The 26935-nt window shown below is 30.9% G+C and overlaps 1 protein-coding gene across 8 annotated transcripts in view; it reads right to left on the reverse strand.

Annotated features, from left to right (window-relative positions):
• LOC134720789 (septin-7-like) overlaps positions 1-26935 on the reverse strand; it is a 49229-nt gene that overhangs the window by 11995 nt on the left and 10299 nt on the right. For 7 of the 8 annotated variants that reach the window (XM_063583291.1, XM_063583293.1, XM_063583295.1 and 4 more), the window contains exons 2-12: positions 18412-18688; positions 9071-9177; positions 7161-7261; positions 5581-5715; positions 4137-4254; positions 3579-3671; positions 3269-3365; positions 2714-2765; positions 2098-2217; positions 817-952; positions 336-478 (exon numbers count right to left, since the gene is read on the reverse strand). In XM_063583291.1, the coding sequence (XP_063439361.1) occupies positions 336-478; positions 817-952; positions 2098-2217; positions 2714-2765; positions 3269-3365; positions 3579-3671; positions 4137-4254; positions 5581-5715; positions 7161-7261; positions 9071-9177; positions 18412-18688 (1379 nt within the window). Of the gene's footprint in view, positions 1-335; positions 479-816; positions 953-2097; positions 2218-2713; positions 2766-3268; positions 3366-3578; positions 3672-4136; positions 4255-5580; positions 5716-7160; positions 7262-9070; positions 9178-18411; positions 18689-22410; positions 22671-26935 lie in introns of those variants that run through there. The other variant, XM_063583296.1, reaches the window with a different exon arrangement.

A 26935-nucleotide genomic window follows, 5' to 3' on the forward strand; every position in this document is an offset into this window, starting at 1 on the left:
CTTAGCTCACGTTTTTTATATCATTAACTTAAGATTGTCACTATAAAATTTCCTGAGCTTATTTGATTGTAATTATTGCATATTCAATTGATAAATCAATAAACAAATGTAAAATTTTATAACTAAACAGACTAAAAATATAATGGAAACTTTTTTGGGAGATTGCAATAAATAATATGCATTAAAGAGCATGCTTGATAAAATTATGTCAATAATAATTATAATACCAGAAAGAAGCAAAGCATGCTTTATGAAATGTTCCCACAGTTAAAGAAAAGGGCCTAAAACTATTACACTAAACTACATCAAAAAATTATAAAATTATTTCAACTTACTCTTTAATATTTTCATTTGATCCTGAAATTCCCATTGCTTCTTCCCAGGCTTTTTTCTCTTTTTGAAATTGTGTCCATTTATCATCCATTTCTTTTTGTTGTTGGTCTAAACTTTTCTTTGTGTGTTCTGATCTTCTTTGCAACTAAAACAAAACATTATATCAAAATACAATGAAAAGTCTATTTTCATCATTTGATATGAATTGCTGACAACCTTTATCGTTACAATTCTAAATTGATATGGCTTTACTACCAGTGCCCTGGGGTATGATAAGGCATTATTAAAACTTTTCATTTAAAATTACTAAATAATACAAAGTCCTTTAAACTGTCATAACATTTTTTAAAGTTTTATGTCAACTATGTTTATTTTTCATAATCCTAGAAAATACGCTAATCAATTATATAATTTTCCATCTTATTTTTCCAATTTCTATACATTTTTAAGATAAAAGGTACCCCAAACAATATTTTATCTTACATCTGCTTCTGATTCTTTAAGTTTTTGTTCTTTTTCTTTTACTTTAGTTTCGAAAACATGTTCCATTTCAGCCTCCATCTTCTTCATTTTAATATCATGGTCTCGTTTCTCCTCAGCCATTTGAGTTAATGGATCTCTGTAAAATCAAACAATGGTACTTTTATTTTTTACAGACACCTGAATATATAAGATATGGTAGTGATATGCATATTGAAGGTCAAAAGGATGCTACAGTTATAGAATCTTTGTCAGCATGCTAATGTACCCAACACACCAACATTTTCACTGGGCAAACAAAATCTCGTTATGTCCCAAGTTCAAAGACTTGTAGCTCCTAAATAAGTCAACTGATATTTTTTTTTGGTTTCAGAAGAGTTGCAATGACAGGAAGAGGACTGTCAGACAGACAGGTTAAAAACATTATACCAATTAGCTTGAGGTATAACTATGAAAAGTTTTAAATGTGAAAACTTAACCAAAACTAGATGTGTCAAAGCCACAGGAATGACCCCTTCCAAAAAAGTTGAAAATCCTGCAATTTCAATATAAACACATGTGGACACAAACATGATGGAAGTATCACTTATCAAAAATCAGCTCAAAATCTGGAGGGGAATAGAGAAAAAAATCTGTATAACTGTGATTTTCAATACTTTATCAAAGTCCAAAGCCCGTAACTTGAGCGAAAATTAGCTGAGCAGAAGGAAACTTAAGCTTGACCTATAACTCATCATGGTTAACTCACATACCAAAAATCAGCACAATATCTGAAAGCATTTAGAAAAAAAGTCCATATAACTGTGATTTTCAACAATTTCTCAAAGTCCAAAGCCCGTAATTTAGGCAAAAATTAGTGGAGCGGAACGAAATTTAAACTTGATATGTAACTCATGGTTAACTCACATACCAAAAATCAGCCCAATATCTGAATGCATTTAGAAAAAAAACTCTGTATAATGGTTTGTTGCAGAATGACGGAATGAAGGACAAGGGTAAAACTATATGGCACCGACAACTTCGTTGCGGGGCCATAAAAACACATACCACATAGAAAAATTGTATATTCATAGTATATTTGTTTGTGTACAGTTACTGATTTAGTATTATTTAGTTGACTATGCAGAAGGGCTTTGTTAATTGTTGAAGGCCATACACACAGTGACCTATAGCTGTTTATTTCTGTATCATTTGGTCTCATACCACATCTCCTTATTTATATTTATAATATGTCAGTTAAGATATAATCTTGTATATTGTGATGCGAATGTTATTGTGACTTACTTTGATAATGATCCTGGTTTAATTTTATTTCCATCCACTGAAGTAGGAGCTAGTTTGTTGTATCTAAAGTTCTCATAATGTACATTGTTTGTCACATCTTTAAGGTCTTGCATATGTTTTCTGCAATGTTATAAACATTTTCGTTAATACAAGTGAGTTTGAAAGTAAATTTATTATTGCCAATTTTGTAGAATTGATTAAAACGCAAGATTAATTATTGCAAATTCAGGAAAATCTGCATACAGTTATATGTATAATATATAGAAATGAGAGTTTTAATTATTGGGATACTCATTCAGTCACATAAACAAAAACCTTGCCATATTATTCCAATTTACAGTACATAAATGATGTATTTTTTGTTGGAGAGAGTAAATTAAGAAAATAAGGAAAATTATAGATATTTCTATATTTTTTTTTTTAAATAAACATGATAAAATGTATGGATTTCATTACCTTTTATATTGTTTTGAACCTTTTCAAATTGTAGGAGATACCCTTAATATATTCTATGCATACTTTATACAAAATCTTCATAGTTTTTAAAAGGGGACATAATCAGTATTGGAAATTAATAATGTCCATGAAATTTTTCAACTGTTTCTAATATACCTACCTGATTAGCATATTCCGTAATGCAATGAAGTCATTATGTTCTAAGTTTTCCACTGAAAAAAAGACAATTTTAATTAGACTTTGAACTCATCATCATGTCATTAAAAGGAGGTGTCAATATACTCATGGATGCCTCAATTATCAATGAAGCGGTTTTCACATAATTCTTTTTATAGAGGTTTATTTTAGTGGTTATAAATTTTCATTGATTGTGCAAAACTTGCATTTTGGTAGATATTTGATTTCAGGGTTTGCCAATCTCTGCATACAAAGCCTTACAGAAAATTTTGTAATCGTTGAACAGTTGAATTCATTGTTTATATGTTCCCACAAATTCCAGGGTAAATGGTTTTCAAGGAATAATTATAAATCCATAGTATCCATAATATATAAGCCTTATTAAAAGGTTTCAAACAAGATTTCACACATTTTTCACGAAATATTTTGTTGAAATACTGGCCTTTTACTGATACATATCTTCTGGTCTTTTCAGGATTTTTTTCTAACAAATATAATAACCCTTGAAGTACAGGATGAAGTTCTCTATAATACATACCTTCTACAATACCCCATGGATACTGTCGACCTCTGACCTTTTTTCCACCTGATTCTATTACTCTGTTGCTGCCTATGACTGCAAAAGGCACTCGGTCCTAAAGCAAAAAAAATAAATACAAAACTAGTAAATAACAAACATTTTCAAAGATAGTCTTCACTTTCTGGTGAGAATTGTTTTAATATCAAAGTCATCTTAAAATGATTTATAAAATTCAAAGATGCCTTTGTATCAAGATTAATTTCTGGCATTTCAAATTTTGAGCATCCTATCTTTTGTCTTTATATCTAACTTCTGTTTCAATAAATACCCTCATTTTTTTCTGTAGCTTGTTTTCCTCTTCATCATCACATTCAGGAAATTCATAAATCTTTATCTTGTGTTGAGCGATTTCATTCAATATCTATAAATAGAAAAGTAAACGAATAGATCAATATTCAAGATTTCACATATCTTTATTTTGTGTTGACCCCAATTTTATTCAATATCTAAAAATAGACAGATAAACAAAGATATATATATATATATTTAGAAATTCAATATCTATTTATAGACCAATAAGATCTGATGTTCCATTATTTTTTTAATTTTTCATTGGATTTTATTTATCTCCTGTACTGTCAACCCAGAAGTTGTAAATCTGTATTTTCAATGGGTTCAGTTTTCAACTTTATTGATTTTTAAAACAAAAGCATGTTTGCTGTATTTTTTCAAGGGTACCCATGTTCACTGGTACAATGAAAATGGTGAAATGAGAGTAGTATATTTCTGAAATTATGATTTTTAAACTCGACTTTTGAAATTGAAATTTCTTTAATGGGATTTGAATGATGCATATATATATAAAATTTATATTTAAATGTCTTACAGTTTTCTTGAATTCTCGACACTCATCGGGAGTTAAAGTGTCTGCCTTGGCTATAATGGGGATGATATTAACTTTATCGTGGAGACGTTTCATAAATTCTACATCTAATGGTTTTAATCTGAAAACAAAAATATAGAAAAAATATATTTTAATACTTAAAATATCATATTCTTATTATATAAAGCATAAAGGGGAGATTAAAGAAAAACAAGTTCCATGTCTGATCTGTGTTTTTGTTTGATGATTTTCTGCTTTGTATGGATGAGTTAATCTGATGAGTTAAACCCTTTTCAACTGATTTTATAATCTAGCGTTGTACCTAACAACCACACAGCATGAACGAAATACCGGACCATTTAAAAACTTCTCGATCCGTTCCCAAAAAATTACCAGATACGGAGAAAAATTTAGGAGAGATTTGGAAACAGAAGCAACCACAGAAACATACAAAGAATAAGCAGTCCATCACTGAAGATTTACATACCATACATAAGTACACAAAGTCAAAGTAATTCGGAATACCAGGCATTTTACCTAGAGAAAAAAGGAAGGAACCAGAACCAAGATGAACCACATAAACCACAAACCATGATTATAAAGAAAAGCTTCATCCACGCACATTTTATTAGTAAAGTTAATTTTTATGAACACATCTACCAAAATTTACAATTCCCAAAATTGCGGCGATCATACACTTCACCTTCTACCAACTCAATGGAAGCAGTACCTCCCTCAGAGCGAAGCCAGTTGAATTGGTACGGGATGGCCAATGGGGTGTTGTCCAATTTGGAAATGAACTGACATTTTATGAGCTACTTCCAACATTTCTACAATATTACCACTAAAAACCTCTATGAGGACCACTACACAGACGTGCAAGAATAGCAGATAACCACATCGTTAATAACTTTATTGACTAACTTTCTCTTTTAACTATACTAGATTCTTATTTTACTTTCACTTTCACTTTCTATTTATATCTATAACGTCGTCATAACAACCTCTATTGTTCGGCGAACCACACAACCGCAAAATTTGTACTTCACTTTTTGATTTCATGTATAATATTGTCCTGAAGACGCCACGCTTGTTGGCGAAACATGTCAACCACAATAAATTAATCACCATGCGGTAATTGATGGGTGTTGTTGTCTTTAATTTCCTTTATTTGATTTTATAATAGTTAGTTCTTATGGTATGTCTTTACACCACTGTCCCAGGTTAGGTGAGGGTTGACACCTTAAAACATGTTTATAACCCAACATTCTTTATGTGCCTGTCTCAAATTAGGAGCCTCTTTCTCAAAGATAAAGCCCATCATTAATTAACAAAAAAAGAAGTAAGAATATTTCATTTTTAAATTATATCTATACTTTCTCATAATCAATACTATAAAGTGTATAAAAATAATGCTGCAGTTGAACTATGATGTATGGATACATACCCGTGACCTGTAGGTGCAATGAAGTAACAACATACATGGACTCTTGTATCAGCATTTGTGATTCGGTTGACTCGTGACTCAGCATTTAAATATTCATCGTATTTGCTGTCTATATAGTCTATCACTGGCTGCCAACTACAAAACAAAGTTTTTAATATCAATCAACAGTTTTAAAAAAGATCTACATTTAATTAACACTTAAAGTGATTTGATTGAGTGCTTCTCTATCACTGCAGACTATAAAGACTAACTTTTCTGCTTTGTCTTGACATGACCTACTTTTAACATTTAATAAAAAAAAAATCAGGTTTTTCTTAGAGGCACAGTAATTTTCTCTCTGCGTGTACATCAAATATTGTAAAAGATTCTGATGATTTTTTTTAGTATACCTATTTTATATCCAAACATTCTTCATTAATTTTTTATGCTTCATTTGTATAGTGGTGGATTATTAACATCTATGCATATTGAGTTCCCAATAACTATACTCTTTAAACAGAAAAGTATCATTGTAAAAAACATGGGAGCTAACTCTTCTATTCTTGATATGAAATAATTTTATTTTGTAAAATATTGCATAACTTGCATTGCATTATAGATACAAGAGTGTAGAAACTAGAAAGATATCTTCATTTTCACACACAAGTATGATGCCAGAAACAGTCACATGACATTGCATGCAGCACAGGTTATCTCACACCAGCCTGGTGCCAGAAACAGTCACATGATGTAATATGCTGCAGAGGTTAGTCACATGATATAATATGTATCAGAGGTTATCTCCCTTATCACACAATGATAAATTGTGTTGTACATTCATATCTTTGTTGAAGCAATTAGAACATTCCTTGAGTTGTTAAGATAGGTACAAAATCTGTTTTGCAGAGAAACATTTTGGTAACATTCAACCATTTGTTTATTTAATATTTCTTAGGCAGGAACAACTAATTTGCAGGGTTTCACTTCTCCCTAACAGTAATGACTTAAACAGTTAACAGCAATCGTTTTACTTTGAACTCTGTACCAAAGTGGTTATGCTAGGTTCTTCTAAGAGTTATTTGAGCAATATGTTGGGTTTGAAGCTATTTTTGAAAGTGTTTATGCTTTTATAAAACATCATTTTTCAAATATTTTTGTTTGCTTTCAAAGATGTTCTTAAATTTACAGCAATCATAATACTTTGAACTTGGTATAGATAGGTTATGCTATGCTCTTCCCAATATAATGGGTTTTAAGCTATCTTTGAAATTGTTTATTCTTTCATAAAATATCATATAAATATCTGTGTAATCTTTCAAAGATGTTCTTTTTTTTTTAAAAGAGAACAGAAAACACAAAATAAATAGATATTACCAATACATGTCAAATGCTCAATGAAAAAATTGAGAATTCATATTTTTTTTCGTGGGTCAAATTGTCATGGATTAGAAAAATGGTATTTTTGCTGGTTTACCATAGCCTTGTAGAAGCCAGAAAATTTATACTTTGTTGAAAGTTTGAACTTGTGTTTTACATAAACACACATATTCAACGAAATTGGGAATCCAGGAATAATAATAAATCCACAGTCCATAACCTACCAGTTACTATTATCCACAGCATCACCAAACCCTGGTGTGTCTACTGTCGTTAACTTTAACTGTACTCCATTTTCTTTCAAAACTACTTGTGTTGTATCCACCTAAAAGTATAAATAATAATTATTATGTTTTGGGAGTTTCATACAAGACCAGGAAAACAAATCCAAAGGCTTTAATAACTTCTTTCTATCTGATGAGAATTACCTAAAATCAATATTTTATAATAACTAGACATTGTGGCTGATCCAGGGGGGGGGGTCTAAGCATTACATTTGAAGAGTTTAAGTATTTCATTGGCTCCTATAACTGTATCATTTGACTTAATCAATGAGTTTTTATCAATATTTTCTCACTTTAAATCCTTATTTTTAGGCCTTAAACTGAACATTAAGATACCAGGCCATAATAAATAATAGGTTTGTTTGCCCAAACGCTACCCACCCAGAAAAAAGCTATGAAGACTAATAAACATCTGATACTACAATTTATTTTTTTGAAAAAAAAAAGAAAATGCCTACCTACCTACCCACTGTCTCAACCTTTGGGTAGGGTTTGGGCAAACCAAAATATTTTTAAGTGTGGCCCCATGCATATTCTTTGAACTATTTGAGCTAAATCCTGATGTTTAATTTGGTCCCACAATTTGAACCCCTTCTGACCTATTTTCTTCTAACATTTCTGATTAGACCATCGGGTTCATATAAATTTATATTTGCTTTATTAATTGCTGCCATTAAATATTTTCTGAAGTTTTATATTAAAAGGATGTCATTAATGATCTTCTCTAGATTTATTCATGTTTATGTATTGCCTTTAATAGTAATTCTAGTTTTTCCTGTTAACTTCTGTACTTCATATTAATAATTTCTGTTTAAGTGAATAACATACATCTGTTTTGTGACTTGTAAAATATGTAGATGCACTTTTAAAGATAATAAACATATGTCATGCATACCTTTAAAATACATTAATGAAACAATGCAAACATGTTATAAATATGTTTTCATGGCATTGTAAAATAAATGTAAATACTGACATAATTGCACTTTTGAATGAGAACACCTTTTTTTCATGTAATAAGTATAAGAAGATGTGGTATGAGTGCCAATGAGACAACACTCAATATGGCACAATTTGTAAAAGTAAACCATTATAGGTCAAAGTAAAGTCTTCAATATGGACCCTTGTCTCACACGGAACAGCAAGCTATAAAGGACATTAATACATTAATATTCTGATTATGCCTGTTATGGGTCCACTGATGGAAATAAAATGTATCTTATTTTATTCTAATGCTTTCTGCCCGTAATTCCAAAAAGTGTTCTGTCCTTGCTTCAGAAAAATGAGTGTATGTAGTGCGTCATGTTTTCTTGTTGAACTTGTGAACGACCACATTGATTCATTAATGACTGAACAAGTTAGTCCTGTACCAGTGTGTGAATGACTCTTTTTTTTTATTTCATACATAATTTCATTATGCATTAATTAAATAATTTTAACAAGTTATTAATAATTTTACATGTCAGACCAAAATGATTGACACTTATGTACTTTTAGCTGAGAACAAAGAAAATTTTAGAAAAGACACTTAACCATCTTAACTTGCAACAAAATATCATGCATTCAATCATTTTTCATTTCTACATACAAAATATCATGATATAAATAAATCCATAAAAATTGGGTACAAAATTGTACATTATTTATAAAATTTGTTATGTCATAACTTAAAAACAATCTTTCTTTTCTTTTCGCGGAGACTATAGTTCAAACATCTAGAATCACTGGAGCATGGAAAATGTGAACCAATTCATTGTGGACTTACAAGAAGATAGAGCATTAATGTTGATGGACTACTATAACTATACTAAAACACAATAAATTTGTGTCTATGTTTTGATCTTAGTTACCTTAACAGTTTTCTGTATTCTGTGTGATGGTCCAGGATAATCACTACTATATAAGTCAGACAAAAATAATGAGTTGATCAGCGTTGATTTCCCAAGCCCTGATTCACCTGAAATGGAAAAAAGAAATAATAATTTCATGGACATTCAGCGCCAATATGTTATATTTCATTTATACAAATAAAAATCTTACATTTATAACGTTTTGAGTCCTAATTACAGACTTTGAATTAGATTTATCACTAAGGTTGTTCAAGCCATGAACAGCAAGACAGGTGCTTAGCTACATGTGGAACAGGATTTGTTTACACTTTGAAAGCACCTCAGATCACCAACAGATTTTCATTGGATTTTTAAACTGCACAGATATGTTTTTTTATGTGTTTTGTTGACTGTTGGTTGTCTACTTGCAGTTTTTGGTCATGGTTTATGTTGGTTGTCTACTTGCAGTTTTTGGTCATGGTTTATGTTGGTTGTCTACTTGCAGTTTTAGGTCATGGTTTATGTTGGTTGTCTACTTGCAGTTTTTGGTCATGGTTTATGTTGGTTGTCTACTTGCAGTTTTTGATCATGGTTTATGTTGGTTGTCTACTTGCAGTTTTTGGTCATGGTTTATGTTGGTTGTCTACTTGCAGTTTTAGGTCATGGTTTATGTTGGTTGTCTACTTGCAGTTTTAGGTCATGGTTTATGTTGGTTGTCTACTTGCAGTTTTAGGTCATGGTTTATGTTGATTGTCAATTTGTAGTTTTTGGTCATGGTTTATGTTGGTTCTCCTAGACTAATGATTTTTTTTTTTGTCCCTTTGGTATCTTTCCAATCTTTTTATTGTAGATGAAATACTCCAGTTCTATGCCTTCTATTCTATTCTATTATGTTTTTTGGGTTTTTTTACTAAGATTTTAGCTTTTTTGAAAACTTTAAAAAACATATTTGTCAAACATTATAAATGGAAGTTTTGAGTGTTTCTAAGAACATGCATTTCATTACAAAGAAAAATACTTCAAAACCTAAAAATTATATAAATGCTAAATGTTTCATATACATGTTTATCATAGGCGGATCCAGAGGGGGAAAATTTGGTTGCTTATAAAGGGAATCACTGAAGCGTGACTGGAGCAGGCCCCCTCTTAGGTCAGTCAGGGGGCCCCCCTTACAAGAAGTTCTGGATCCGCCACTGTTTATAACATACTATATTTAATAACATTTTGTTGAAGCCATTGAATATGATAAAGCTGTTTTACATAAATATCCTTGTTTAAGTTATAAGTCAAATACTTATGACTAGACTGAAGTAGTTTGTGGGTATTCTGAACACTCATGGTGAGGAGTGCTTTTCAAATTACTATAGATTTAAATATTTGTTTTGTAGAGTTTTAACATCGATAGTTCACATATTTCATACATGTATTTAAATTGTCATTTATTGTCAGCCTATAGGATGTTCACTATATGTTTCTTTTATATTTTGCAACCCCCTTTTTCAAGCATGATTCCCTAGAGATTGTTTTGCAGTTATTGGAAATAAAAATTATTATCATGTGGCGTGACTAATCATAATATCAATTCATATTATCAGTTTATTTTATTAGTATGGGTAGCAACTTCCTTGCCAGACCATTTTACTTTTTTCCTTATTGCTTTTCTCCCTAAATCAATATCTGTGTCATTTTCAATCATGTGTAATGTCTGTTTAAAGCAAGCTAATTCTGTTTATGTTGGATTTCCCATAAATAAAATCATTTTCTATTTCTGAAAGATCTCTTCCTGCAATTAATCCATTTACTCTTAGATAACCTAGAGACCCTTATTCTAAAGAAAGAAATTATACCTGGTTGTAAAGCTTCTACCAATTTATTATAAAATTCATTTTTTAACTAAGCACATATCTTATGAAATTCATTGTTTCAATGCACATTATTGTTAATATCAATATGAAATATTCTGAAGGAAGAATTACCAAGTCTTTATATTTTGTGAAGTCACAGGTTGGGAGATTAGTGGAAAAATGACAGTGACAAAATATGAAAAGTTTATTTATGTCTTTATGATGTATTTTGCAAACAAAATTAATGGTGGTTCATGTACGGATATCAACAAAAACTGTCCCGAAAACCTGTAGCTAGAATATAATGTATAGCAATATATACTTTAAATGAATATATATATATATATATATATATAACTGTCCAAAACTTGAAACAACTGTACAACTGTCCAAAACTGGACACAAATGTAAAACTGTGTAAAACTTGAATCACAACTGCCCAAAATATAGCCATACCCAGACAAACTACTTTAACTTTGACTAATATGTAAAATTTGTCAATGATTGTTTGTATTTCAAACTCCTGATGGAATCAGCCTATAGCTGCTTTTAAATATTCTTGACTGGCTTTTAACATGTGATTTCATGCCCACCCCATCCCCAACATTCATCTTTTAAAGTATCTGTGTATCTCACTACATTCAACTCTATGTTTATGTCTTTTAATATACTTCCACTTTGCTTCCTTGATCAAGTCAACATTTTCAAAATTTTTAAATTCCAGATCCAATCAAATTAAGTTCCCTTTTCTACCCCCTTTTTTACCATTACCCCAACCAAATATCTGCCCTCTTTGTATGACAACTATTTCTCGTCTCCTGATCTCATACTATTTCCAAAACTTTCATAAAAAGAGGAGATTTTAGTATTTAAGATTTTCAAACAAGTTTATTTATAATAGAATTGTTCAAATAAATATAAGATAATTATATATAACTAAAAAGCTTATTGTAAAAGAAGAGGGCAATCAGATTTGTTCATCAAGAGAAGAAGTTATGAAGTTTTTCATCAAAGGACCCATAAGTTATTATATAATTACATTCCAGTGTGCTTGTGATGTATAAGTAATATAAACATAGGTTAGCCAGCCACACTTTTACTATTGAACAATATAAACAATTTATATCTTAGAACAACACCTGGGGGAATTAAACTGGTCAAATCATCCTTCTAATTATACTCATTCCACACCAGGAATACAAATTGTCCTGTGTGTAGATGATTGTATATATATTGAATCTTAAATAGCATACATTGAAAATTAAATTTTTCATGTTTTAAATTTTCTTGTACAAAATTAGGTTTTACATCTTAATCATATCTTGCCAACAATTAAGACTTAGAGATAATGAACTTATCAGCTGTTTTCTATATATATTTTTTCTACAGCTGAGGTGACAACCTTTCAACCCTCCCTATGAAGGATGTATTAACTTATTGAAGTAAACAACCACTAGACCAAATTCTCTATAGACTAGCATGTTAACTGCTCCCTTCTTAACTGTGTAAGTCCCTGTTTATAGAAGTATCACCATCATTGCAGTAAAACTGGTCAAGTGCTCCATGTCCGGTTGGATTTTGTGAGGGTATATAAATACACAACCAATAGATATAGGAAGATGTGGTGTGAGTGCCAATGAGACAACTCTCCATCCAAATAACAATTTAAAAATTAAACCATTATAGGTTAAAGTACGGCCTTCAACACGGAGCCTTGGCTCACACCGAACAACAAGCTATAAAGGGCTAATTGTAATGAAGAGTGAAAATGTAATGCCATGTGTAGGGTGATTTCCAGTTTCTACATTATATTACCATTACAAACACTCTGGCGGGTTTGTTACAAGCATGTGGCAAGACAAAATATCCAACATCACTTTCCAGTGGCAGTCCAAATTTTCTGCCGTTCATTCCAGTCAACTTATCTTTGCAGAACCTACCACCTACTGTAACTACCAATATTTTAAACTTCAGGCAACTTAAATAATTCAAATATTTACAAAGATCTTGTCATATAAAGGACCCTTAAATAACTTTGGAATCTAGTAGTTTATTCTAGTGCAGGGTAATGGGTATGTTTGAAAAAACACTGATAACCATATGACAGCTAGATGACACTATGCACTCTTCAACTTTAGACAGGTGGTCCATACCAATAACCATATGACACCTAGATGACACTATGGACTCTTCAACTTTAGACAGGTGGTCCATACCAATAACCATATGACAGCTAGATGACACTATGGACTCTTCAACTTTAGACAGGTGGTCCATACCAATAACCATATGACACCTAGATGACACTATGGACTCTTCAACATGAGACAGGTGGTCCATACCAATAACCATATGACAGCTAGATGACACTATGCACTCTTCAACTTTAGACAGGTGGTCCATACCAATAACCATATGTAAATATCTAGAGCATCCAGGTTATGAATAAAATAAACAGAAGCTATGAAAGATCCGTCATAATACCAAAACTTCCCAAATAACAAAAACTCTCTGTTTGATGAAATCTGAAACCAACCATACACACTTCAGATGCTTACACTAAACCATTACTTTTACTATATACCCTCACTTAAATGCACATTATCATTTATATCAAATTAACTACATAAACTCTCACATAAATGAAGACTTTAAAATTACTACCATTAACTTTGTTTCTCACAAGAACAACAAAGAATGTATATGGATTGTCCTTACTGAAGACCAAGGCCTGGAATTGTCCATCACTTAAACACCAGAACCAACGCGTTTGAGATGGAAGATGGACATAAATATCTAGCAATCACCAAATGTGTTCAGAGATGAGACTGTTTGAACACCAGAATAGCAAAACCATTTACACTAGAGATGGGCACCTTTCAATCTAAATCATTACAACACAAAAATTGTTATGAAGAGGAATTTTAGTTTTTACTTTAACCTGTGCAAACTTTTTTAGTTTCAGGCAAAACATGCATCTCAAAATCAAATACTTTCGATGCACAACTGTGCTATTAAACAAAATTATTGAATTAAGTGAAAAAGAGAAGATTTGTGTAAATACTGATGAAATTATATAGTTATATAAAACATCTGGTTGGCAGCTGGTTCAAACATAGTACCGTTCATCAAGTAAATCATCTTCATAAGAAGAATGTTCTCAATCAGAACCAAATTCAATAACACATCATCAGAATTTTGGCACTGCAAAAAACCAGAGAAATTATATACTAGACTAATTAATTCAAAGTTTTAGGCAATCTTATTTTGAAAGTGAGCTGAGGGTATAAATGGAAGTTAATTTGTTGGAAGTAGCCATTTCAAAAGTGGAAATTTATAGTGATGGACACTCACAGCCAAAAACCTCTCACCAACATGAGATGAATAGAAGGTTGATTACCGTCAATATTATTTAAATATAGGTAGCTGTCCAAAACCGCTGGGCCCTTACTGGCTTTGCTTAGAGACCTAGTTTGTTTACTGAGAAATGTCATTTTGTTTATGAACTCATGAACATTTGCTTTCTTAACCTGAACTAGTCCATTCATAAAATGTAAAACGCAGTGACCTCATTTTTGTTTTATGTCATCATTACTAACCAGACTTCACATACAAGTTACTTATATACAAACATTTGTCCAGAATCATTCATGCATATAATATAGGTCAGGAATGGTTTGAGAATGTAGGTAATGTCAAATGTCAACATAATACATTCATGATTTAAGCCATCAGTTGTCTTAGGGTCACAGACTGAGACTGATATATTCAAGATCAGCAAGGAAAGTATCTGAAATTGATTAATAACTCTGTACTAGAGTAACCCTATTACCAACAGACTATAATTATGTTATCCAAGACATGTTCATTAATAAAAAAACATCCCTTTTGACCTACATTTATACCAAAACACAGCCTAAACAATTTTCTTTTTCACTAAAGGATGTTCGAGCTTCATAAATGAGGAATAAATGCAGACAAAATATTTTCCTATCTGCTTAAAAAACCCAGTCCTAGATCCATGCACAAGAAAGTGAAAATTTCATATCTTCTCTCAATTATAAAATGGTTAAGTAGTGCTATAAATCTGTCATTTCATACTGATAAGGCGACTGATAATATTACTTAACTAACAGATGTTTTAAACAAAAAATTCTAAAACTTTGAAAGTTTAAGGAAAATGCACAGGCGCATTTGGGATTGACCCTCCCCCTTTTTTCTAAATTTAAAAAAAAATAAAATTTGGGAATATTCTTTGATGTATTCTGCCTTTCAAGATTTATTTGAAAACTAATTATTTTTAAATATGTTTTTTAGATTATTTTAATCTTGCAATTTTTTGAAAAATTTTTTTTTTGTAAAAAAATCAAAATCACAGTTTATAATGAAAAAAAATATACTTTTCTTGATTGGTATTGTGTATTTCATTTGTATCCCTTTTTGCAACAATTATCACCTATAGATTGAGAAAGAAGCCATGTGGTGTCTGTGAACTAACATAATATAATTGATGTGACAGTTTAATTTGAAAATATGGTGTTTTCTAAGTGGTGCAGGAGATAAGTTCACTTTTTATTCAACATCATTTTGATGCAAATTCTTGGGCTTAGTTCATAGACTGAACCTTTCTACAGTGTCTAAATGTATTTAAATTGTATCTGTATAGAGTGTCTGTATTTGGAATTAAGTAACAGTTTGTTATAACAAATTGTATGTACTATGTAAACTACTTATCTAGTAAAGTTATGGGTTAAATATTTACTTTATATAAAGTGACAAGTGGATAAGGTCAAGTTTTAAACTTTTTATCACATTTAATCCTAATTAAAGTTTCAATGTACATTTTATCATAACATCCGCAAAAATGAAAATTAAAGGAAATTTAAAACTTTTAAAAATAAGATGATAGTTAAAGGGCTATCAAAAACTATAAAGAAGGATATGAATCAGTAAAATGACAACCTCTGTGATCCTCTTGTATTAGATTACCAATGCTGTTCCTGTAACTTATATCCTAAATTAGACAACATGCAATGTTAACTAATCTCAATCAATATTTATAAAAGACGCTAAAATCGTTTCCACTGAAAATTCTTCAGCATACTTATCCATACATATGTTGAATTGGAAAATTATTAATTTCAAAGCCAAAAAAAAAAAATGTGTGCCCATAAGAGACCATGACCACATCAAACTATTATATGTCAAGGTTCAATGAACCACAAAATCTGGGAGAAGGCACTAATTTGACCTTTTAATTTATAGCACACTGAGCATTAATTTTGAGTTAATTTTCAAACTCCTTGTAGGGAAATACATTGTCCAATTGTATTCAGGAATTCAAATACTTGCAAACAGCACATTCAAAAAGTGCACTTCAAGTAAAATAACAAATTGAAGTCTTGTTACAAATTTTGAAGAACGAAATCCTTTTATTACAGAACCTCTGCCAGTGTTAAATCTACAGCCAGTTTATAAGTTATTCCTTATTAACAGGAAGAGAATAGAGCACCAACTTCCTGTGTCCGTAAGTATTACCCGTTTGAAGTTTCTAATTAACATACTAATACCATACATGGTTATATTATAACTTTAATTTCCCTATTTCCAAACATTTCAATCAACTGGTCTATAAAAATAATGACAATTGTATTATTATTTTTTAATTTTTTTGGTGTCATTACAAACGATGGGAGTAAACTAGGACAGAAAGTTTGAGGGAAAATTTACAAAAATCTGATTGTTCAGTTTAAATTTAGGAGCAGTATACTGCATTGTTATTGAACTGACCTCAATATTTTACATTGACCTCAAAATGTTACATACAAAAAACAAACAATGTTTACCGAATTTTCTCTCTGTCCTTTTCTCTCTGTCCGCATTCCAAGTTCATTATATCACTTTACATTTTACTGAACAAAACACATTCAAAACACGAAAAGATAAAAACAATAACATTGAAACAATCTAACTAATAAGCCATTAGAGATTTCATTTACAAGTGGGTCTGGAGTCAAATTTTACTTTCATGATACAAGAGAAAACTTATTACTTCAATTATATAAATAAACTATATAAACTCTCAAGTAAATTCTGGGTGAAAATATACTGTACATACAGATGTAAATAGTAATGAAGCATGTATTTATACAGGTCTCACATTACATGGTGGCTGATTTGCTTTGGTTTACAGTAACTAAATGTTGTTTTTTTAATCTAACTTTTTTTGTTATACACATCAAGTTGAACATATGAATATAGATATAAGAAGATGTGGTATGAGTGCCAATGATACATCTCTCAATCAAAGTCACAATTTGTAAAAATAAACCAGTCTGTACAATTTCACAATTTTTGGAATTACTTGTCTTATTTTTTTTTTTAAATGGTCAGTTGTGTATTAGTCTAGACCAACACTGGACCGAATACAATTTAGTTTGGTCATCAGGTGTAAATATAATGGCCATAAGGTTTCACCTATTGGTCACTTGCACTGGACATTTTTATTAACTGATATTAACAGACAAATTGACATGATAGATATATCAATGGGCCTAGGGGTCTAACTGATCAATAAATATAATGTCAAAAATCACTTTCCACAAAATAGAAAAGCCTACCAGTTGACCATCTATGACTTGAGAGAGATTTTATCACAAATTGTGTGAAAAGTCATAAGTGTTTCTCGTTTCTCATTTTTTATATAGATTAGATTGTTGGTTTTCCTGTTTGAATGGTTCTAATCTAGGTTTTTTTTTGGCCCTTTATGGCTTGCTGTTCAGTGTGAGCCAAGGCTCCATGTTGAAAACCGTACTTTGAACTATAGTGGTTTACTATTATAAATTGTGACTTGGATGGAGAGTTGTATGTTTACTTTTCTGCATTTGCTAGAGGTATAGGGGGAGGGTTGAGATCTCATAAACATGTTTAACTCCACTTCAATTTTGCGTCTGTCCCAAGTCAGGAGCCTCTAGCCTTTGTTAGTCTTGTAATATTTTCAAATTTAGTTTCTTGTGTACAATTTGGAGTTTAGTATGGTTTTCACTATCACTGAACTAGTATATATATTTGTTTAGGGGCCAGCTGAAGGACGCCTCCAGGTGCAGGAATTTCTCGCTGCATTGAAGACCTGTTGGTGACCTTCTGCTGTTGTCTGCTCTATAGTCAGGTTGTTGTCTTATTGACATATAATTTCCATTCTCAATTTTATTGTTCGCACTCATACCACATCTTCTTATATCTTATAACATATTTTGTTTATTTAGATTCTCAAAAACTCAATGATCTTTACTTTATTTGTAACAATTGTTAAAAATGTCGATATAAAACTTTCTTCACATTTTGAGGATTTTTTCTATGACATTTCTAGTTTCTCTCACTTTCAGCATGATATATATGAAATCAAGTAGTTATCTTATATTCTTTAATCATCTATTCTGTCTGTCTCCCCCCACTCATTTTGGGGGGAGGGGGAATAATTTACAAATTCAACTTAATATTGAATGAAGAAACACTTACCAACTACCATAAGTGTGAATTCAAATCCTTTTTTAACAGATTTTCTATAAACTTGGTTCGGTAAATTAGCAAATCCAACATATCCTTCCAATTCTTTTGATCCTGCGTCTCCTCCTCCATGTTTTCTTTCTTTATGATGTTCTTTCTCTCTATCGTCATCTTTGGAAGCTACTGGTTCTCTAGTTCTTTCCTCTCGTCTTTCACGATCAGCTGCAAATCTTGCTGCTGGATCAAATTTTGGTGCATCTTTGAAAAATGCTTCCCGCTTTGCGTTTAACTGCAAAACAACAACATAGAAATAAATGAAAAACTTTAATAAAAAACAATTATTTTATTTACTGAATATAAACTGAAAGTTAATCACCACATTCTACCTAAAAATATTGTCATTGAAAATCTAAATTTGAGTGAAAGAAACTGATATAAACCATCTTGTACTATAAATCTTTTCTGATGACTATGTAAAAGTCCAAACTAAAATCAGTATGGTGATGTGACACTGATGTTTAGATTCAAACCCATTTGGGAAAATTATAGGTTACTAGACTTTTTTAGGGTGATATGTATGTTCATTTTTTTTGGCTGCTCTTTTGTTGGGTTATTTTGCATGAAAGAATTCATCAATTTGTACAAGCAGATAGTGCTATAACTTGACTCAGGTGAGTTCTTACACAGTTCAAAAGATGTGAATTGATACTCATTCATGTAATGTTGTTCTGATGTTGTGCTGTTATACCACTGTCACAGGTAAGGGAGGGTTGAACATCTTCCAACATATTCCGCCCACAGTATTCTGTATTTGCCCATTCAAATTCAAAAGAGCCTGTCATTCAAAAGTTGGAGTCTCAACAGTTGCTGTATATGATGTTTGTTCTTCTCTTGTAGATTTTTTTTTCAAAAGTCAAGTCATATGTTTTTCAGGTTTGATTTTTTTTACATTCATCATGAAACTTGCTACATGTACGCATTCATGGTTTTCCCATTGTTGAAGGTACAGTGACCTCATAATAATTGCTACCTTCTATGTCATTTGGTTTTTTTTGAAAGTTGTATCATTGTCAATCTGATTCATACTACATATTTTTTTTTCCATATGTAAAACAAATGTTTTCCTTACAAGTTCTATTGAAGAAATTACAAAAGAATTAAATTGATGTGGTAACAAACATTTGTTTTATCCTGGCAATATGAATAATCCACCAGTTTGGAACATATTATTACATAACTTTTCAAAAATACTTTCTACCTTAAAGACTACAGAATAATATACAAGATGTGGACAAACAGACAGGAGTACACAGTACATGCCCAATGTTTTCATTATAAGGGGGGGGGGGGGGGGATATGCCCTCTCCACTACTAATAGCAGTGACGCTGGTAGCCATTACAATGTACTTGAATCAGTCTGTTGTTGAGGAGCCTCTTCTAACACTTCATTACCCCTGATATATATAGAGAAATACTAGTGATTCATGTCTGATAGGAAAATCTATAGATCTCAAAGAATACATCTATTGTATCTACATCATAGGGAATACCTATCTATAGATTAACTCCAAGACAGTCTTAGAATACCTATAGATCTCATTCGGCATCCATTTCATCTAAATTATAAATGAAATACCTTTCTATAAATTAACTCCCAATATCAGTCTAAGAATATATATATATATATACATTGTGTATCTGTACTGTATCACATCTGCTGATGTGCTGTGATTTTGTAACGCTCACAGTTTTACGAGACTGACATACATGTAGACTCTAAGAATAACTCAGTGTTAACTTTTTACTAAACTGACATACATGTAGGCTCTAAGAATAACTCAGTGTTAACTTTTTATTAAACTGACATACATGTAGGCTCTAAGAATAACTCAGTGTTAACTTTTTAGAAGACTGACATACATGTAGGCTCTAATGATATCTCAGCTTTTACTTTTTAGAAGACTGACATACATGTAGGCTCTAAGAATAACTCAGCTTTTACTTTTTAGAAGACTGACATACATGCAGGCTCTAATGATAACTCAGCTTTTACAGTTTACACAACTAATGAAATATCTATTAACTAAATTTCAATTCAACTTTGAGTGGACACTTACAGGTGCTGTCCTGAACCTATTTTTAAAGAAACATTTTTCTAACCTTGTCCTAAAACCAATAGTCAATGGTCATAAATCATAAGATGTTTTGTTGACCAGGGACTGACCTTTAAAACAGCTGTGTTGTAAACCCTTTTGTAAATTGTTGTTACTTTGATTGTGTCACAAACCCATGAACCAAATATATACAACAGTTAAAACAACTATTTTTTTTTACATTTTTAGAATCAACAATTGACAGTTGTGTTACAGCTAGGGTACACCATTTAGAAAAAGAAGTTCAATTTTGAACACCATGACCCATATAAGTAAAGGATAAGGAAGTTCTATGATATCATGTAACCAAGAATTTTCTTAAAATTTCGTTTGTGTTAATCACATTTCAAATCTTGGGATGGTTAGCAAATCATAAAATGTAACAAAATGTAACACAACAGCAACCTTATTCAAGATTTTCTGAATTAATATAATATTGTAATAATCAAATTTAAGAAAGTAGGAATTTCGTGTGTATCTGCTATCAGTTAAGTAAGACAACAAAGTTGTTTTGTCTTATAATCAGAAGTAAATGCAAATAAATTGTGAAAAAAGTTTAATTGAAAGTTTACAATGATGACTTATGCATTCAACAAAAAAAAGCTCTGTTCAAATTGTGATATATAATAACACTGTATAACACCAAGAATAAAGGGTAAGTTATTGACATCATGATTTTTCAAAGATTTTAGTTAACAAAGAATAAAAATATAGGTCATAGTGACCTGTTTTTCACAGTACAAATGAAGATCATTTTTCTATATATAGAATCTTTCATGCAAAGTAGGGGTATACCAATTGTCATCAATATTGAAACACACTACAGCCAGGGTCCAGGGAAATACACAAGTTATTACCTATCAATAAAATTTGCAGTAAGTCCAACAGAAATTTATTTTTGGGAAATAGCGTCTACAATGACCTAGGCCAAAGTACTTCACCATTCAATCTGAGTAAAATCTGACAGATGGTCATTGCTGGACTACTGAGGAATGTTGATTACATTCTGACCACAATACAACATTTATTTAATAAGTTACTACATTCGTAGATTGTTTAATAAACTGATCAGAGGGGCTATAATGGATTTAACTGAATACCACCATCAAAGACTTGATTATGACTTTAGAATCTTCTGCCAATAAATTGAAACATGAATAGTAGGTCAAGTTGGCCTAGGTTGTAGGAAAATGAAATATTATCACTTTTCCCAATTTTAAGAAGGGTAACAAGAGAAATATTCTTTCACTTATTTTCAATTTTTTAAAATGGCAAAATCCATCATCTGTCAACAGAGTAATACAGATAAGGATTTTTCACAAATATTCTGCCATTACATTATAATTATTTTATAATTAAATAAGAAAACTTTTACAAACAAGGGGTCAATACTGATCCAGCTGTTAAGAAGTATCATGTTTTATTTATCAAGATAAATTGTTCACCTCTGTGTAAGGTCAACTAACCCTATCCATCATATGACATATATTTCTGAATAGGACATAACTGAGTTATAATATAAATATAAGTAGAAGATTTAGACCTACAAAACACATCAATAAATTTACATTCCAAACACAAATATAACACCTTTTTAAGACATGGGGCACCTGTTTAATGATAGGTATAACCCTTAACTGATGTATAGAATATAACTTCTCTTATGACACAGAAGTACACTATTGCCATAAAATAGGGGAGTGACCCATAGCTTTGTATCTTAAATTATTTCCTATTAAAGAAATTTAGTTTATTTTTAAATGTCTGTAAAATTAACATAAATTACGTTTTGTATTTTAAACGTGAAATTCTGTAAAAATGAACTAATTAACGAGTAATTAAATGATTTAGTTCTTACCTGAGTTGTCATATTGAACTATACATCCGATCTCACACAAAATATAAAACTGATTAAACGACCTTCACCCTCTCCTATACACAAAATGATTCACCCAACTTTACTCTCCATTCATAGTATAACAACTCCTTGGCACACTAAACCCAGAGACACACTAAACCAAGCAATATATTGAATTAAACAGGAAATAATAGTGTCTAGTCCTCGACCCTAATAAGGATGCTTTACTGAGTCAGCTAGGAAAGGAAAGTATTGATGTTCTGTCAGAACACTCTCATACAATGTCTCAAGGCTAATTGTTCTGATAGAAATATTACTTAATTTTCAATAGACAGGATCAATGAAACATCAATCTTAAGGGGTTTTGTTCATTCAGCCAAATAATCATTAAATTAAATCCATGTTCTCATGGATGTAAATAGAATGACTACAAACCAATGTATTACACAAATGTTTCTAGATAAAATAAACCTTTCACAGCCAATAATAACATTTGTAGGGGTTAATGATTGGTACAAAGAAACAGAATAGATATAACTGACTAAATGAGAATACCATATGTTCATGTGTGATGTAAAAAAAATGCTCCTACAAGTTAAACCTATGTTTCTCACGCCATTCAATATATATTCCTGGTCTATTAGTACCAACAAAACAATGTCATGGTAATTACCAACCTCAAACTATTGCAAGATAAATCTATAACTTTTTTTTTATTTCACTTTTTTATTTCATTATACTAATACCCAGTAATTACATAAACTTTTCCACTTTTTTTAAAATAAAAAAACAAGCTGTGCATGATTTTACTAAAAGGAGGTGTTTCATTCAGTATATTTTATTTGGGTTTTATTGTGTGTCTCAGCTATCATGTCATCAATTTAGAGCATAGGAAAACATCCTAATTTCAGACCCCCTCTCAAATCAAATTTATTTTTAAAGTACATCTTTTTCACTTATAATAATGTTTTCAAAAAACTTATAATATCGCACAAGGAGTTATTTTTTATCCTATACAGCTTAACGTTAGTATGAGGGTGTTAGTCTGACTGGGTGGATCACATTTACACCCAAGATATAATGGTGCATGAAAAAGGATAGATTTTAACAACTTAGCAGGGTTGTTCAGCAACTTGATCTTATTTTATAGTAAAGCATGATAATTTCAAGATCTACAATTACCTTTAATGATATCTTGGTGTAAGAATGTATAATTATTTATAAAATGATATAACTTTTCATCTCATCAAAGCTAGTATAGTCATTTCAGATAAATGTAAAAGGTAAATTCTAACTGGCCTGAAATGCAGTTCTAAAAATGTGAAGATGGCAATGATCTCTACTAGATGTATCCCAATACCAAATCAAAGTATTATGGAGTTCCTCGTTATATATTATCAATGTAGATGAGATTCATGAAATGTAGATTAGGTAGAAATGCATGGATTGGATTCTCACTCCAGTAAATATTACAATATGCAAAAAAGATTATCAAATATAGGGAAACTATTTTTCATCCGTAACATGCTGCTGTATGGCCCATGATGCATTCCATTCACATCTCACACTGCATGACATAAATAAAGGCAAAACATAACCATCTCAAGTGTGAAATGTTTGTTTCAGTGACCAATAATTGGTAGAAACAAATATACGCTTGTCTAGATTTACATCTCTTATTATTTGAAATAATTAAACCTGTCAGAATTAGAATTGTAAATGTAGTTTGATATGCATTCAAATGAAATATACAATAAAATTGAAAAAGGAAATGGGGAATGTGTCAAAGAGACAACAACCCAACCATAGAGCAGACAACAACCAAAGGCCACCAATGGGTCTTTAATGCAGAGAAAAACAATAATGATGTTGCCCCCTCTTGCATAGTTGTAAGGGATATAACTCAGGAAAGGTTATAATGAAGCTACCCAAAATTCATCAATTTTTCATTTGTAAAGGGGTATAACTCTAGATAGGCAAAAGTGATGCCACTAAAATTAAACTTGGATCTGTGTAAGCAATAACGTTTGGTTGTTGGCAAACTAAAATTAGAGAACAGAAACTAATTTAGGGATAAACAAATGGACATACAAATGGACAAGGTGAAACTTAATTCCCAGACTTCTTTTCAGCAAAACACTAAATCAATGAATGCTTGTCAATGTGACAACTTTAGGTGTAATACCACCAAATCATGGTACGTCACATCCGGTTGCATACGAAAGTAGGTCTAAAAAAATATTCCCTTGAATTTGACCGTTGTACATGTAGGTAATTAATCCTACATTTTATTGCAGTAAAACTATTTCTGTGTTATAAACATGTCTTGGGTATTTCAAAACACCATTATTTTTTATTTGTGATTTCTATAGAAAATTTTGTAATCTTGAGGTTATATGGTGACTAAACCTTGTAGACAGATAGAATAAGGGGAGAAATTTGATTGGTTAACTTCAAATGATGGTTATTTTCTTATATACAATGAAATGTTATGTGAAACTTTTTCTATAGAACTGGACAGGATAAAACTTTACTCATGCCAAGTATTTCTTTAGTTGAAACAAAGATAAATTCTGCACAATTTTTTGAAAAGTGCAAATTTAACAAAGACTAATAGGGGAAAATCAATGGTGGTATTACACCTATACAAAAGAGGCCTCATGATATAGATGATATCATAGATTGGCTGAAAACTCTCCTTGTACAACACCTTTATTTGTGTTATGATCCAGCTTTCAAATGTAGCATCAACAAGAAGACACACTTTCAAGAGTGATGAATTTCCATACCAAGTGTGTCATCTGGTGCAAAGAGAGTCATTTTTTAACCATTGTAGTATGATTGCACCATGTTTTGTATTTTTTTAAGGAAAAATTATGAAGTTCTCATATCAGGAAAAATTGGAAAAAATCCCCATACAACTACATGATAGCAGGTGGAAAATTTAAACATGTACCAAACAATCTTTCTTTAAGTCTAAGGGATCTGGGTTGAAAACTATAAGATAATTAAAATTACACTAACACAAAACTGGAACCATGTTTTGAAAATTTTTTCAATGGTATATATATGTATTCATGTTTTGAAAAAATTCTGGAAAATGACTAAAAGTCTAAAAAAAAAATGCAAAAATAATCTATATAGCAGGTGCACATTTCAATTAATCATGTGTGTATCTTTGAAGATTTAAAATTACATAATTTAGTTATGCACTTTTATACATTCATCCAACAAAACATCTCCCAACCATCACCATAATTTAGTCAGGTTTTGACCTTTTTCCAATATGGGCAACAATAATGTCATTATTATAATGCATTGCTAAAATTGTAATGATTATTTACCATGTTAATGAAACAATACCATTTGTTAGATCAAAGGGCAGTAACTCTGTTTATCAAAAATATCTGATGATAATGCAATTTCCTGTAGGAACTCCTGTTACAGCTAAAACTGTGCCACTTTAACAATGAAGTTTTTATAGTAAAAAAAATATACCCTGAATGGAAAGATCACATGCATGCACTTGTATTTTTTGCAAGGGTCAAAACAGGACTGTTGGGAATATTCTTTGATATTTGTAGGCCCTCAGTATCTTAAGAGTTTAAAACTACACAGTCACTAAAATTATGCACTAAGCCTCTCTTTCCTTTGAGTATACATCCCAATAAGGTCTGGCAGAAATTTTAATAACGATTTTTTGTTGAGGGACCATTCATATCATATAAAAATATGTCTTCCTCCATAAAAACTATGAAATTTATAAAACAACTGCTTATCTCAAGAGCAAAGTGACTCATCAGACATTTACATTCCTCTCAATTTATATTTCATGTTGGGGTTTTTCAGTTGTATTTGTATTTTTATTTTTATGTGAATTGTCTATTGCAATTGTGTGAAAATCAATGTACTGATTATGCCTATAATGGGTCCTCTATTAGAAATAACAAAATTCTTGTCTTATCTTATAACTTAGTACATGTAACACTAAAAAGATTGAATCAAAATAACTGCACTAAAAGACATAACATGTTAATTAACTTTAAGAGATTATGTCTACAGCATTACTAGCATCTATGAGCAGGGTTTACAAATTGTGCAACCTTTCCTCTCAGAAGTCCATGTTAAGCAATAAGTAGCCCAAAATAAATTAAATAAAATACAATACAAAACTAGAAGTATTTCAATTAAAGAACACACATTGATCATTGCTGATAGCCCCTCCCTTTGCAAAGTTCATGATTTGCTAAGGGAAACGGCTTAAAAGGTTTTAACTAAAAAAAAAAAAAGTAACAAAAGAATACAACAAATTCAATAATTATCCATTTTATATAAAGAAGATTTAATGTGTCCATAATACACAGATGCTTCACTTGTTCTATCATTTTCTATGTTCTGTGGATCATGAAATTGGGGACAAAACTCTAACTTGGCATTAAAATTGGAAAGAGCATATCAAAAGGGAAAAGTCTATTAAGTTTCAAGTGGATTGGACTCTAACTTCATCAAAATTACCATGACCAAA

The sequence above is a fragment of the Mytilus trossulus genome, chromosome 6 (genome assembly GCF_036588685.1).
Source record: "Mytilus trossulus isolate FHL-02 chromosome 6, PNRI_Mtr1.1.1.hap1, whole genome shotgun sequence".
Classification (NCBI taxonomy): Eukaryota; Metazoa; Mollusca; class Bivalvia; order Mytilida; family Mytilidae; genus Mytilus; species Mytilus trossulus.